General features: G+C 42.1%; 1 protein-coding gene across 1 annotated transcript; it reads left to right on the top strand.

The window, feature by feature from the left end:
• Positions 1–14,632: 14,632 nt before the first annotated feature.
• LOC114081663 (olfactory receptor 2L13-like) lies at positions 14,633–15,571 on the top strand. The gene has a single exon (XM_027923114.2). The coding sequence runs from the start codon at positions 14,633–14,635 to the stop codon at positions 15,569–15,571; it is 939 nt and encodes a 312-aa protein (XP_027778915.1).
• The last annotated feature ends 274 nt before the right edge of the window (positions 15,572–15,845 follow it).

Below are 15,845 nucleotides of genomic sequence, written 5' to 3'. Positions count from 1 at the left end.
GAACCCGCACACGGGGGAAACAGAAGGCATCCACAAAAGATAAGCGGAAACGACAAGAGCTCTCCTATATTTATAACTGATCCACTCCTGAGATTTAAAGCAACAGAATCATTTGTTAAGACTAGCACTTCATGATACTTCCATCATATGGGTCGCAACTATGTATTGAATCCAATCTTATTAAGTTAAATGATATTCTATAATTTCTTCCTCAGATAAAAGGCTCTATGTCACAGGTAAGTGAATGCGTTTCTAAGTCCCTTCGTGGTTGATGGTCACTCGGCTACCTTGTCACAGTGGTTAGAGATGCAGAATCAACACACACAGACTCTGGGACCTGGTGAGAGAACTGGCTGGAGACCCACCTCAGGTTGTCATCCAGTAGCTCAGTTTATTTTTGGAATGCACACAACTGTTATTGGGTTTGAGTGGGGCGTGCCTGTCAATCATACATAAGCAAGACAATATCCACAAGCCAATCATCTTCTTCCTAATGTAACTGCACCGTGAGGAAACTCTAAATATTCCTGTAATGGCAGAAAGCAATCTGGAAGGGTCTTTAGCCCTTACTGAGTCAGGGGTTTCATGCCCTGAAGCCCCTGACTCTCAGTTTCCTGGCTGGGCAGTTTGGGAATGCAAACCACAAGTGCTGAGGATGTGGTTTCACCCCATTCTGCAGGTCCTCCTGTCAGGCCTGAAGGAAGGTGGATATTTCAGGCAATTCTGAGCTGCTAGTACCTGCTAGCTGAGACTGAAAGTTATTCCAACAGGTAAGTATCAAAAATACCTTGAAATGTGCATTTCTCTCTTTTGACAATGTGTGAAGTGAACAAGATAATAAGAGATTCTCATATCTATTCATCCTATCTCTGCAACTGATACTTTTTGAGCACTTGGCGTACATACTTCCACTTAATTTCCAGATGCTATTAGTCATTATTTTAAAAGAATTTGGCAACAAACCATTGTCTTAAAAAAATCCAACTCAGTCTCCCAATCAGTGGTGGATGTGGCAGGCTAGACTCATCTTTCCAAGTCTAAATCCTCATTGCATCATGAGACCTTTGAGTCAACTTTTCACCTTAGTAGAATGTCTGACTGCATTAGTATTTTCATGAATCACTTACCTACCTCTCCTCAAATAGAAGAAAGTATTTTGTGATAGCATTATTTAAATCGATCACAAACACTTTAACTGCTTGTTTCATTCCCTGAAAAAAACGTTAGTCACAAACAACAATTTGCTCTGGAAACTGACTATAGAAGGGATTGCTCCTGGTCAGCTGAAGGTTCATGTGATTCCTGCATATTGTTGATCCTCTAATGTACACAACAAGGGGTTTCAGTAATCTCTGCATATCACCCCTTACAGCCCTCCAAACATGTTCTGGGATAACTGGTTCTTTCCTCCTGAGGCTAGTTTTGGGCAGCAGGCGACAGAGGCAGAGCTGAGCAGGTTGGTGGATTTGCTCTGAACTTGAGCTGATTTCATCTCCAAGTCAGCAAAGTCAGGTGATTGCTGAGGCTTCTGTCCCTGTGGGCGTGGACATTGGGGACCAATTAGAGGGGAGGGAGGACATATAAAGCTCCTGAAGGAAGGCTCTGCACACCAGGTGGAGCAGCTGTCCTTCTCTCCCCCTGTGGAACCTGAGGAAGGAAGTATGACAGGTCTCTTTGTTCTCACTTGAACAAGGTAATAGCAAAGGAGGGTGTTTGAGCAAAGTGGTAACATAGGGGACATTGCACAAGGATGAAAGGCTCTGTGATTCAACCTAAGGGAGTCCTATCAGTGGGGGTGGTCAGCGCTGAATGTGTTCTAAGGATTCCTTCCTAGTTGGTGCCTTTGTCTTCTTGTGCCAGAGCTGCTGCTCAGAGGCAGGACCTAGTTGCTTAGCCTGGCAGTCTGGAACATGGCTTGGGGTTTTAATATTTTAAGGAACTCAATGAACTTTCAGCAATGAATGTCATAATTATAAAATTACTCCTCTCAAATAAAAACTCAGAACCTCAGACAAGGTAAGACCATGTGATATTATTGAACCGAGCAAGTTTGGGTTAGGTTTATCTAAGGGGGACATTCTGGAAGCTTGTTTTTTCTAGGGTCAGGACATACTTTCTGTGTAAAAGGATGGGCAGTTCCACAGCAAATTGGAAAAGCTAAGGTTAAGCTTCAACTTAAATGTAGGTGATGGGTACTTATTAAAATTCAACAATGTGCTTCTCTCAGCGGGGTTGACCGTGATTGAAACAGTCAATGCCTCTGGGCATGAGTTTCCTCCATGTTTGAGGTATGAAAGGAAAATGGGAGATGGACACAGCTTAAGGCCCTACTGTGTGCTGAACACACAGAGCTTGCTTACTCCCTTCACAGCTCCCACCTTGGGATGCTGGAAATGAGTTGAGTAAAGTTCAGGCAGCTTGCTCATTAGTCTTGTTCATTGGTGATTGGCTGCAATGTTTTTAAAACTGCATTACTCTTAATACTTGGAAGGTAAACCAAAGTCCTACACTTGTTACACTATATGTCCTGGTGAAATGAGGGTTGTTAAACTATATATTTGAACCATGTGCTTTGTAAGATGGTCAAGGGAGACTCTCATCTTAGACCCACCTTGAAATCCCAGGAACTGTATTCTCCAAGTTATATTGTAACCAAGAAGATTGTGTTTCCTGTAATTCTGTTGCAAAAAAAATAACACCTCAATCCAATAAAGAATGAATAGACCCCCATGTCTAACTCCAAAGCCCCAGATCCTAAAAAATTGAAATCCAAAGTGAATTATGGGGTCCTGATGGAACTCTTCTCATTCATACTTGACAACATAAATATTTTCAATTTAGGGAAAAAAATAGTTTTTCTGGTAACTAACATCAATCTATTTTATGATACTCTGAACTCTAATCTATGCAACAAAGAATCTAATATAAATATAGCCTATCTTTAAAATGACTAGCCCATGGAAGACATAAACTTAAAGCAAGAGTGTGTTCAGGGATTGGTCCTACCAGACTGTTGGCACCTTCCTTTCTCTCAATTTAAATCAAAATAAACAAAGGATTTAGGAAAGAAACTCAAGACTCTGCCATGCCATTATTTCTAGGGTATGGATGCCAAAAATTGATTTATAAAATGATCTAGTCACATTTTGTTAGTTTGAAATATTTTACAAATTTAATCCTAAGGCTATTATTTGGTTCAGTTGATCAGCAGATTTGCTAAGAGCCTACTATGCAATAGCCCCTGGTGCAAGAGATAGACACAGAGGACTCAGTGGGTCCCACACTGTCCCTAAGCAGCACCCAGCTGTGCTGATGTGCCCAGGCCTCAGGGGTCCCTGGCATGCTTGGCTTCCTTTGCTAAACCCAGGGGAGCCCCAGCTGTCCTCATTGCCCACTGCCCAGTCTCTGCCCTGGGCTCCTCCTCTCAGCTCTCTCCTCAACCAGAGCCTCCTGTGTGAGCTCCAGAAGGGGACCTGACCCCATGCCACACCCACTGGCCTCTCACCTGGTCCAGAGCAGAGTCAGAGTCCTCACTCCTCCCTATACATTTGCCTTGGGGCCTGAGCTTCCAGAGCCCTCTTGTCCTTGCTGCTGTCCTGATGACCCAGGCAGGCTCCCCCAGGGCTGGTCCTGCTCCTCAGTCTGTGCAGAGTGGTCCAGAGCCTGAGGGCTCCAGCAGCACCTCCTTGGAGTGGTGCTCAGTGCTGCTGCCCAGCTGTCCCTCTGTCCTTCCTCCCTGCTCTATGGTTCTTGCTGTCACTAATGTCCACATGGCTCACAGCATGTATCTGAGCTGCTGCTCTGTTGTTTGTGTCACCCACTAAATATGAGCTCTAGAGTGTGTAATGTTGTGTATTTTAACCACTAGAGCAAGACAATATGCAGCAGCAGTGCCCCCAAATGGAAACTTAATTTGAAGGAATGGATACATTGTGAAGACGCCTTCCAGTTGTCTTTTCCTATGATGTCATAGGTTTTTATCTCTAAGTCATTCAGCACACAGCTGCCTGGGACCCCAACTCTCCTGCTACCCGGTGACCTTGTGGTTCTACTATAGTCCTCTCCATGAAGGTTTTCACTGTCATATTTTGTCAACTAGCTAGTTCTAACAATGCATTGCTACTTTTTATGATAAGCTCTCTTGCATAGTTTTTTTCATGATTACCACAGTTATATGAAGCAATAATTGTTTTGTTACTAAATGTGAGTTTTTATAACAAAGAATTAATAATTGTTTTTTTATGAAAAATTAGATACACAATCTGGTTACCCAGTGGATATCTGTTACAGGATGGGACATCAGCATTTCAGTCGGAAGAGCACAAATATATAGAGTAGAAAATCCCATACTGACACAAGATGAGAGAAGATGGAAATCACATATGTTGGGAACTTAAGAAATGATGCAATCACAGTGTACTTGGGAGAATGAAAAACAAATTGCCAGAATTGAGATGACTTAAATTGGAAAGGATGCTACAAAGAGCTGAATGACAGATATAAGTTCCCAATTACAGGCCTGGGCATATTAAGTCAGAAAAAAAATTATCTAGGATGTAAAGTTAATCATTAATTTCTGATTTTGATTTCTTTACTGTGAATGTTGACATCTAATTTATGTTGCTTTACTTAAATAAGTTCCTCTGAACGGGGCAAAACCACACCTGACTAAACTATAGTCTGGAAGCCACCTCTGGTCATGTTCCCTCCTAGGTGAACAGCTCAGCAGCAGAGTCACCTCCTGCCTACACCTAGTGAAACTAAACCACTGGACAGGAAGGGAAATGAACATTCTCTTCAAGGTCTACATGCCTGACCTAACCCGGAGTATGGAATTAGGCCTGACCTAGCCTGACGGAGCCTGGAGTATGGAGGAGAGCAATATTTATATAAACTGATCCAATGACTCTTGTACTCATGGTAAAGCATTTAATAAACCCCTAGTATGCAATTACAAACATGAAGTAGGCACACAGACTCGAAATCTGATCCTGAGCAAAATTTTATGTGAAAACACTATTATGCCCATCAATGAATTTTACTGGTAATTTATGGAAAATGAAGACATTAAGACTTAAATTTATAGAACTGGGAGTACACAGATTGTGATGAATGAAGTACTGTGAATGAAGGTAGGACATCTCAAAGATTCACCTAAAAACAGAAAGAATATCTGAGTTTATGATTCTGATTTTCAAACTTATGTTACATGTCCATTATCACACTAGTTCTAGATGGCTGCTGGGAAAGATAGGGTGAAAACCTTGCATAATATTTCATCTTATTCATGTGCAATTTGTTTCTATGAAAAAAAGAAAAAAAATGTGTATGAATATCTATGTGTTTGATTTTGAGATTGTGGGGATTCAAAAATGAAAACCTCACTGGGAATGAGAGACTGGCCAAAGAGCACATTATCATTAGCATGCATATTATATAATACCTGTATGTTATTAATGATATTGCATAATGCCTATAATACCTTTATATTATTAGTGATATTATATAATACCTATAATACCTTAGTGTTCCAGAAGAATGTTTTTGAATGGTGGCCCACTTTTAGGGCCAGCAGAGCAGCTTCTGTTTAGGAGGTGAACAGCACAGCTCTGGGAGAAGACCCTGGCTTACTCAGCTGCAGCAGTGCCAGTGGGGAGGGGAGAGCAGGCACTAAAGGTGTGGAGGAGGCGAGGTCACTGAGGATGCAGACTCAAGCACACAGGGCACTTCTGCGCCCACAGGCCATGTCTGTGGTGAACCTGAGTGCTGAGTTGGGGAGCTGGGAAAGCAGGATCCTGGCTTCCTCCAGGGCTGAGCCTGGTGCATAGTCCTGGGAGTCAGCAGGCAGGAAGGCTCCAGCTACCTCACTGGGTTTGACACAAGTGGTACTCGAGTTTATATCTTAAGACCTTACATCTGTCTACGACTTCTGAGATGATTACCTGAGAGAACTGGGTAGGAACATGGAAATCAAGTCTTAAAAGCAATTGAAAAAAGGCTAAGGTATTGAAGAAAAAATAATTCATTTTAAACAACACTGATAAAACAATGCCTTTTTATTCCACTTTTATGCTTTATTTAATGTTTAGTCATTAGTGTCTACTTTTGTTTTTCTTTCAAGGAAAGTAATGCAGTACAATTTCATGGAGAAATGGAACCAAACTTCAAATGAATTTATTTTGTTGGGCCTGTTACCCCAAAACCAAACTGGCCTCCTTCTCTTGCTCCTGATCATCTTTGTGTTTGTTCTCGCCTGTTTGGGGAACTCAGGGATGACTGCCCTCATCTTCTTGGACCCACGGCTCCACACCCCCATGTACTTTCTCCTCAGCCAGCTCTCCCTCGTGGACCTGATGTACATCTCCTCCACTGTCCCCAAGATGGCCATCAACTTCCTCTCTGGCCAGATGAGCATCTCCTTCCTGGGGTGTGCCATGCAGATCTTTTTCTTTGCCACCATGGCATGTTCTGAAGGCTTACTTCTGGCCTCCATGGCCTATGACCGCTTTGTGGCCATCTGCCACCCCCTCCACTACCCTGTCCGCATGAGTAAAAGGGTATGTGTGAAGATGATCCTGGGGTCCTGGACACTGGGCTCCATCAACTCTGTGTCACACACCACCTATACCCTTCATCTTCCTTACTGCAGGTCTAGGGCCATCAATCACTTCTACTGTGACATTACAGCCATGGTGCCTTTAGCCTGTGCAGACACCTCAGTCTACGAGTACATGATTTTTTTTTAGTACAGTCATATTTCTCCTCCTCCCTTTCCTTGGCATCATGGCCTCCTATGGACGGGTCCTTTTTGCTGTCTTCCACATGCGCTCAAAAGAGGGAAGGAAAAAGTCCTTCACCACGTGCTCCACATATCTAACTGTGGTAATATTTTACTATGCTCCTTTTGCCTTCACTTATCTCCAGCCCAAGAGTCTCCGCTCACCCGAAGAGGATAAGAACATGGCTGTCTTCTACACCATCCTCATCCCCATGCTCAATCCCATCATCTACAGCCTGAGGAACAAGGAGGTGCTGGGGGCCATGAGAAGAGTGTGGGGGATGTTCTCCTCTAGGAAGAAATGAGCATGGCTGTCCCTGCTCCTCAATATTTCCTCCTTCCATTCAGACTAAGCCCTAGAGCTGCAATGACCAAGCTAACTGTAAGATATAGAGTCATAGCTTTTGTTGGACACACTTCAATGTGAAATTAATTTACAATAAAATGATCATCACATATAACCATTTGTAAGGATTGTTAATATATTAATTAGTTGAAAACATAAGTAATGTTAAAATTAACTGTTGTAATTAATTCTGGTATTTATAGTTTGTTATTATAACACATTGTTTGTTCCAATAGTATTATTAATGTAATAAAACTTGTACTGATATTTACATGTTTTCATTTCTGTGAATTTATTATGAAAATATCACTTTTATTGTTGTCATTCTAAGTCATCAACCCGTGTGTGCATTTTAAATTCATGGCACAGAGCAATGGACAGAAAATGCATTTCAAGTGTCCACTGCCACATGGGGCTGGTATCTCCAAAGTTCAGGACCTCTGTCAGGAATTGAAGGGGAAGGAGAGCCTCTGTGTGCATCACATGGCAGTGGGCATGACTAAAGTATTCTCTCACTCCAGAGGACCTACAGGTGAAGAATTTCAGAGTCATTTCTGAGTGCCTTAAAGTTTTCCATATTTGCTGGTAATAAAGAGTTCTTAGCATGAAAAGTTACACTATCTCTGATCTTTGAAGGAAAGGCATTCAATCAATCAATCAATTTGATTGATTGTGAATCAATCAATCACACAAACAAAGAAAGAGATGGACCTTCAAACAAGGCTTTTTCTCTGGGATTGAAGAATAGGTTCGTAATACAGGGCACTGTGCACAGGTTGGAGGGACTCCGCTATGTCTGGAAAAAGGGGGAAAGGAGGAGGCTCATTAGGAAGAGGAATGTTCCTGAGTCATCATGGGAGCAGGCAAGCTCTGAAAGTTAAGTCTAGCAGCTGCTTCATAAAATTAGTCTTAAGGTCACATTTTTCAGTTCCATCAAAACCTGCTGAGAACAACAAATGTAGTCATGAAGACAAACTGCTGGGCAGTTTGTGAAGCAGTTGTTTGTGATATTAATTATTTCCCCTTCTGGTATCTCAGGACTATCTTAGATTAGTCTTATCAGATTGCTTTTCTTTGTGTGCATGTTAAAATACACAAATAGGCACTATAAGCAAGAGGGGCTTGAGTGAGTCCATCACTGACATTGCAGGGCACAATGTTCCAGGTTGGCTCCCCAGCAAACGATGTTCAGAGTGATGACCGAGTTCACCAAAGCATGGTTGTTTCAGAGTGGACCACGTTCCTGGTTCCTTCTACTATTCACTGTCCGGAATGAGGACAGAGCCTGCACTAAACACCTCCGCTTAATTTACTCAGTATTTCTTAGGTCCTTTCCAAAGGAGAGCAACTGACAAGAACAGAAGAAACTGTACCTCAATCTGCTTTAACAGGATGTTTTAAACTAACTTATAAGTGACATAGTCCATTACTCATGACCCTGGAACCCAGGAAGCTCAGGATCATGAGGCCTGCAGATTCAGTGTGCGGTGCGGACCTTGTCCTGATTAACCCTGGTGACTTCTCCTGTGTCCTCTAAAAAGTTCATATTTGGTGCTTCTGAGGCTTCTGAGGACAACTGAGCTGATAGGAGCCCACAAAGGAGAGGTGAAAAGAAGAAATGAGCTCCCTGCCAAAACAGGAGAGGGTAGACTAGAGAAGGGACACTTCCTGCTCTGTCAGTGGAAACAAGGCTGCATACCTGGGCCCAGAGTGAAGGAGACCAGTGACTTAGTGCAAGAGATCTGACTTTTGACTGATGGTGTTTTCCTAATAACATTTTTCTTTTCTAAGCTGAGTTAAAGGAATGTAGAAGGCTGTTGGAGCTTGGTCAAGGCAAGCATTGCTAGATTTGGAGATTAAGGACACATAGTGACATCCAAAGGGAAAAATGGAGAGTTGTGTCCATCATACTGAGCTCAGACCTGTCACCGTGGCTTGCAGTCCTCTCCAGCAACGTTTCATCCTGCCAAATGGACTTGTCTGGCCGCAGGCTGGAGGTGGAGTTTAGCTGGCAGTTATGCAGGCATATGCAATGGGAACCACACTGAGCAAGGGGGCAGGGGAGAGAATGTATCCACAAAGATGAACAGCAATGGTAAAATATCTCTTTACAACTGATCCACTAATGAGATTTAAAGTGGGGATAGTTCCATTACATGGGTAATGTGTTTACAAAGTACTATCTCATTAAACAATATTCTGCCATCACTTCCTATCACAGGAAACTCCATGTCACAGATAAATGCCTGAGATAACATGAAATGTGCACTTACATGGTTCCCAAATCTGAGGTTTTATAAGATAATAAGAAATCCTCATTTTCATTAATTTCCACCCCTGCAAAAGACACTTGGCAGTCTTGTTAGTCTTATTACTCTTTCAGATAGTTCTTCAGTTAGTCTTATGTAATTTCCCAGCTTAGTTTCCCAGTCGGGGGTAAAGTTGGCAGTCTAGATTGTCTCTGAGCCCAAATCCTATTATTATCACAAGACCTGTGTGTCAACTTTTCACTTTAGCCAAATCAGGGTATTTGTTCATAGCATAATTTAGTTTAGTCATGAATGCCAATTTTCCTTTGGGAACTGACAAGACAGTAAAAGGTAATTATCCCTTCTTCTAATATTGCTGTTATTCAACTGAGCACTCATAATTAATTTCTGCATCTTCTTGATCCTACGTTCTCTAACATATGCAAAGAGGGGATTTCAGAAATCACTATCTAGTATCCTTTACAGCTCTGCAATCACATTCTGGAGTAAGTGCTTGCATCCCTGTAGAAATTAATTCTGGGTACAAAGACAGTTGGTTGATATGTCCGAACTTAAACTGGAGTTGATCAGGTGAAAAAATCAAGGATTCTCTTTTCTTGGGCTTGGGGATCAATTAGAGGAGAAAAAAGGACATATGAGAATTGACAGAAGAATATCATATGCATTAGCTTTTCCTATCCCTCTTATATAACCCAAGGAAGTAAGTGTGACATTTCTATCTGTTTTCACTTGAACAAGATAATAGCAAAGGAAGATGTGTGAGCAAAGCAATATCATAGGGAACACTGCACAAGGTGAAGAGCTTTGTGATTTGAGCATAAAGACAGTGGTAGAGGTGGGAGCAGTGAGCTCTGAATGTGTTGTGAGTGTTCCTTCCTGCTGCCTGTGGTTTCTCTGCTCGGGAAGGCTTGGTCAGATTCAGGGCTGCTGCCCAGTGGCAGGACCAAGATGCTTAGCCTGGCTGACTATGAACATGGCCTTGGGTTTAAATATTTTAAATAGTTCAATGGACTCTCAGGAGGGGATCTTGTTGTTATAAAACTACATCTCCCACAATAAAAACTGCAGAACTCCGGACATTGTGAGTTGTGATGATACTATTGATCTCAGTTGATTTTGGTTAGCGATAACTCAGGTTGTTATTTTATTTTAGAGATGTGGTTTTTCTTTCATGAGGAAACACTTTATATTGCACACAGACACACACACACACAAACACACACACACACACAATACTATAGTAAACCAGAAAGAATATGAGTAAACTTAAATGTAAAATGAGGCTATTGTAAACCTGTTGAAATTCCATGTGATGTGACCTTGAAATCATGAATTTCTCTGGGCTTGAGTGTCCTCAATGTTTAAAGTATGGGAGGAAGTGAAGGGATGGACACACAATCAGGCCCCTCTATGTGTTACACACAAAGTTCATTCAATTCCATCTTCTCAGCTCTCATATGAAACTGTTGGGACTGAGTTAGCTGAGGCTCACAGGAAAAATTTACTTATAGGTCTTGGGCTGATTATCTACAACACTTCTAAAAGTGTGCATTACGGGCTGGGGATATAGCTCAGTTGGTAGAGTGCTTGCCTCACATGTATGAGGCCCTGTGTTTAATCCACAGCACCAGAAAAAAAAAGTGTGCATTTCTTGTGACTTTACCAAGAAAAACTCAGCTTTCTACACTTGCTGCATCTACATGTTTTAGGCCCTTTCCAGTGAGAGTTTCTTCACTTTCTGTATTTGAGCAGTGTGTCTTGTAGGATGATGAAGGGAGAGATTAAACTTCAACCTTATAGGAACCGGAAGGTTATTGTGCAAGAAATAAAGTAGCCAAGAGCAGGTGTATTATGTAATTCTGGGATATGAAATAAAATCCCATGCCTGATTAATTAGGTCACTGGTAATCAATGAAAATTGACCCTCATGTCTAATTCCAATGACCCAGATCCTAGAAGCTTAGACTCACAGATGTACGTGTCCTGAGCTGATCTCAACCATTGCCTGAAATGTGAGAGTTCAATTTAGAAAAAAAATTATTCTAGTAAACTACCATCAAAATTTCTTAATAATATTCTGAGTTGTAATGTATACAGTAGATAGTCTAAATGTAAGCACAGGTCTCTCTTCAAAATGATGGGCCCAAAGAAGGCATAAACTTATAGCATATTAAGTATTCAGGGCTTGGCACTGCCAGGGCTATTAGCTCCTGTCTGCCTCTGAAGTTAAACTTGGACAAACCAAAGGAGTGGAGAAAGTCCCTGAGAGACGCTCATGCATACTTTTCAGGGTCTATAGGCTAAAGAAGGACTGATAACACCAGTCACATTTTCTCACTTTGGTCTATATTCTGACTTATGTCTGAGGCTAATATTTGGTTCAGTTAATCAACAGATCTGCTGAGAGCCTATGATGCAATAACCCCTGAGATGGGGACCAGAGACAGAGGATTCAATGTGTCCTACCCTGTCCCTAAGTGGCACCCAGCTATGCTGATGTGCCCAGGCCTCAGGGTTCCCTGGCATGTTTGGGTTCCTTTGTTAAACCCAGGGTAGCCCCAGCTGTCCTCATTTCCCACTGCCCAGTCTCTGCCCTGGGCTCCTCCTCTCAGCTCTCTCCTCAACCAGAGCCTCCTGTGTGAGCTCCAGAAGGGGACCTGACCCCATGCCACACCCACTGGCCTCTCACCTGGTCCAGAGCAGAGTCTGAGTCCTCTCCTCCTTTCACACTTGCCCTGGGGCCTGAGTTTCCAGAGCCCTCTTGTCTCTGCTGCTGCCCTGATGACCCAGGCAGGCTCCCCCCAGGACTGGTCCTGCTCCTCAGTCTGTGCAGAGTGGTCCAGAGCCTGAGGACCCCAGCAGCACCTCCTTGGAGAGGTGCTCAGTGCTGCTGCCCAGTTGTCCCTCTGTCCTTCCTTCCTGCTCTATGGTTCTTGCTGTCACTAATGTCCACACACCTCACAGCATGCATCTGAGCTGCTGCTCTGTTGTCTCTGTCACCCACTAAATACGAGCTACAGACTGTGGAATGTTGTCTATTTTAACCATTAAACCAAGTCAATAGCCAGGAACACTGCCATCAATAATTACTCAATATGAAGGAACAAATGTGTCACAGGCTGTGGATCTGGTGTTTTTATCTTCTCTGTGAGATCTTGAGTTTTTTTGTTCCTAAAGTTGTTAGAAGCAGAGGAGCCTGTGTTCCCATCTCTTTTGTGCTGTGATTCTATGCTCCTGTTGGGCTCCTGACCATGAATATTGAACTATCAGTATTTGTCAATTTCATAGCTATCAAAATGCTTTCCAAGTTTTATGATAAATTCTCACAGTTTTATTCATTCTTACTAGAGTTTTATAAAGTGATAGTTGATTTTAAATTATTAAATGTGAATAATGGCAACAAATTATTAGTATCTTTTCCTTCCTTTTCAACATTGATAATGCAAAATAAGCATCCAAAGGAATAGCTGGGACAGGGTGTGTCATCAGTATTTTTTTAAGATGGAAGAACACAAACATATAAAGTAGAAAATCTCATACCAAGTCTATATAAATAAAGAAGTCAAAACACATAGACTAGAAATATAAAACACAATTCTGAATATTTAGGAGACTGAATGATAGAAAAACTTGCCATGACAGGAATGATACAAAGAGAAAAGAGAGGCTATGAAGGGTCCAAGTTCCAGGTATAAATTTCCTAGTCATGGCATGGGCAGAAGAAGCAACGATGTTATCTACGAAGGGAATTTTACTCATTTTTATTTTACTCTAAATGATTAACACCTAACTTTTGTTTTCTTTTTCTTAAATGATTAACTATGAAGATGATAATTACAAACATGTAAGCTACAAGTCAGTAAGGCACCACTGCTCCAAATCTTCCTAGTTGGACGGCTCAGCATAAGACCCACTCTCCTGCCTGGACTAGGTAAAAACGTAACTACAGGACAGGAAGATAAAATGATCACCTGAGGTCCCCGTGATCTCACCTGGTCCCCATGTGGAATCAGGCATGATCTCTTGGAGGAGTCCAATGCTAACACGAATTTTCCAAAACATTACTAAATGATTAAAATAGCAAGTAGATGAGCTCATAGCCTGTTACCCAGAAGAACTCAGTATAAAAATGTTATTCTTCACATCAATGAATTCCATTTTTAAAATGAAGACATTAATGCCTAAATTTACAGAATTTGAGCTGTTGATAAATTATAGGAAATAATGTAATATGATGAACAGTTCACAAAGTTGGGGCATCTAAAGATTCCCATAAAAATAAGAATATCTGAGTGTGTGTGTTTCACATATCTACACCCATGCTATATTTCCATTTCTATATCTACACTGATGCTATATTTCCATTACCATGCTAGTTCTAACTGGTGCTCTGAAAAACAGGGTGAAAACTATTTTGCACATTATTTAATCTGTCACTTTTAACATGTTATTTGCTTATATGAAGACAATAAAAATGTATATGGATTTCTATGTGTTTGTTTTGGGTTTTCAGGCCATCAGAAAAAGGACACCTCTTTAGGAAAGAGAGACTATGCAAATACCTTATTGTAATTAGGTTGGATCTTATATAACATAAAATACCCTTACATTTAAGAACAATGCTTTGGATGGTGACCCACTTCTAGGACCAGCAGAGCAGCTTCTGTTTAGGAGGTGAGCAGCACAGCTCTGGGAGAAGACCCTGGCTTACTCAGCTGCAGCAGTGCCAGTGGGGAGGGGAGAGCAGGCACTAAAGGTGTGGAGGAGGGGAAGTCACTGAGGATGCAGACTCAAGCACACAGGGCACTTCTGCGCCCCACAGGCCACGTCTGTGGTGAACACGAGTGCTGAGTTGGGGAGCTGGGAAAGCAGGATCCTGGCTTCCTCCAGGGCTGAGCCTGGTGCATAGTCCTAGGAATGCTCCTGCCAGGAGTCATCAGGCAGGAAGGCTCCAGCTACCTCATTGGGTTTCCTGTGCTTGGTATAGACTTTGTATTCCAAGAACATGTACGTGTCCAGGATGTGCTGAGATGGTTACAGAGAGAACTGGGGCAGGAACATTCTATTCAGGTCTTAAATACAGTTGAACAAGGATATGGTGTTGAAGGAAAAATAATTCATTCTAAAAAACACAAATGAAGTCAATTCATTTTTATTTTTCTTTGCTGTGTCTTTTCAGGTTTAGGTCTTAGTTTTAATTTTGCTTGTATTTCAAAGAAATTAAAGCAGTGCATTTTCATGGAGAAATGGAACCAAACTTTAAATGACTTTATTTTAATGGGCCTGTTACCCCAAAACCAAACTGGCCTCCTTCTCTTGCTCCTGATCATCTTTGTGTTTGTTCTCGCCTGTTTGGGGAACTCAGGAATGACTGCCCTCATCTTCTTGGACCCGCGACTCCACACCCCCATGTACTTTCTCCTCAGCCAGCTCTCCCTTATGGACCTGATGTACATCTCCACCACTGTCCCCAAGATGGCCATCAACTTCCTCTCTGGCCAGAAGAGCATCTCCTTCCTGGGCTGTGGTGTGCAAATGTTCTTCTTTGTCACCATCGCATGTTCTGAAGGCTTACTTCTGGCCTCCATGGCCTATGACCGCTTTGTGGCCATCTGCCACCCCCTCCACTATCCTGTCCGCATGAGTAAAATCATGTGTTTGAAGATGATCATAGGAACCTGGATATTGGGTTCCATTCACTCTCTGGTACACACCATCTATGCCCTTCATCTTCCTTACTGCAGGTCTAGGGTCATCAATCACTTTTTCTGTGAGGTCCCCACCATGTTGCCTCTGGTCTGTATGGACACCTGGGTCTATGAGTACACAATTTTTGGGAGCACAGTCATATTTCTCCTCCTTCCTTTCCTTGGCATCATGGCCTCCTATGGACGGGTCCTTTTTGCTGTCTTCCACATGCGCTCAAAAGAGGGGAGGAAAAAGGCCTTCACCACATGCTCCACACATTTAACCGTGGTGACCTTTTACTATGCTCCTTTTGTCTACACTTATCTCCGGCCCAGGAGTCTCCGCACCCCAGCAGAGGATAAAAGCCTGGCTGTCTTCTACACCATCCTCACCCCCATGCTCAACCCCATCATCTATAGCCTGAGGAACAAGGAGGTGCTGGGGGCCATGGGAAGAGTGTGGGGGATGCTCTCCTCCAGAAAGAAGTGAGCATGGTCATCTCTGCTCTTCTGTATGGCTTCTCTCCATGCAGACAGGAACTCTAGAACAGTGCTGACCTATAGATGTATACTATAATCTACATATGTAATTAGATTTTTAGTAATATATTTATTAGCAAAATTAATTAGATATGTCAATTTCTAAGCATAAGTATAATAATTATTACATGTGTTTTATAGGAAATGCTATAATTAATACAGCATGAACAATGGATTGATTTATATTGTACTGTTGTTACAACTTTTTTACATAAAGTAATATT

Source organism: Marmota flaviventris, chromosome 5 (genome assembly GCF_047511675.1).
Source record: "Marmota flaviventris isolate mMarFla1 chromosome 5, mMarFla1.hap1, whole genome shotgun sequence".
NCBI lineage: Eukaryota > Metazoa > Chordata > Mammalia > Rodentia > Sciuridae > Marmota > Marmota flaviventris.
Note: the sequence above shows the minus strand (reverse complement) of the source record. Positions and strands in the feature narration are given on the sequence as shown.

What these genes read in the sequence shown, in the direction of transcription:
- LOC114081663 (XM_027923114.2), top strand. Translation starts at nt 14,633, where the DNA reads ATGGAGAAATGGAACCAAACTTTAAATGACTTTATTTTAATGGGCCTG.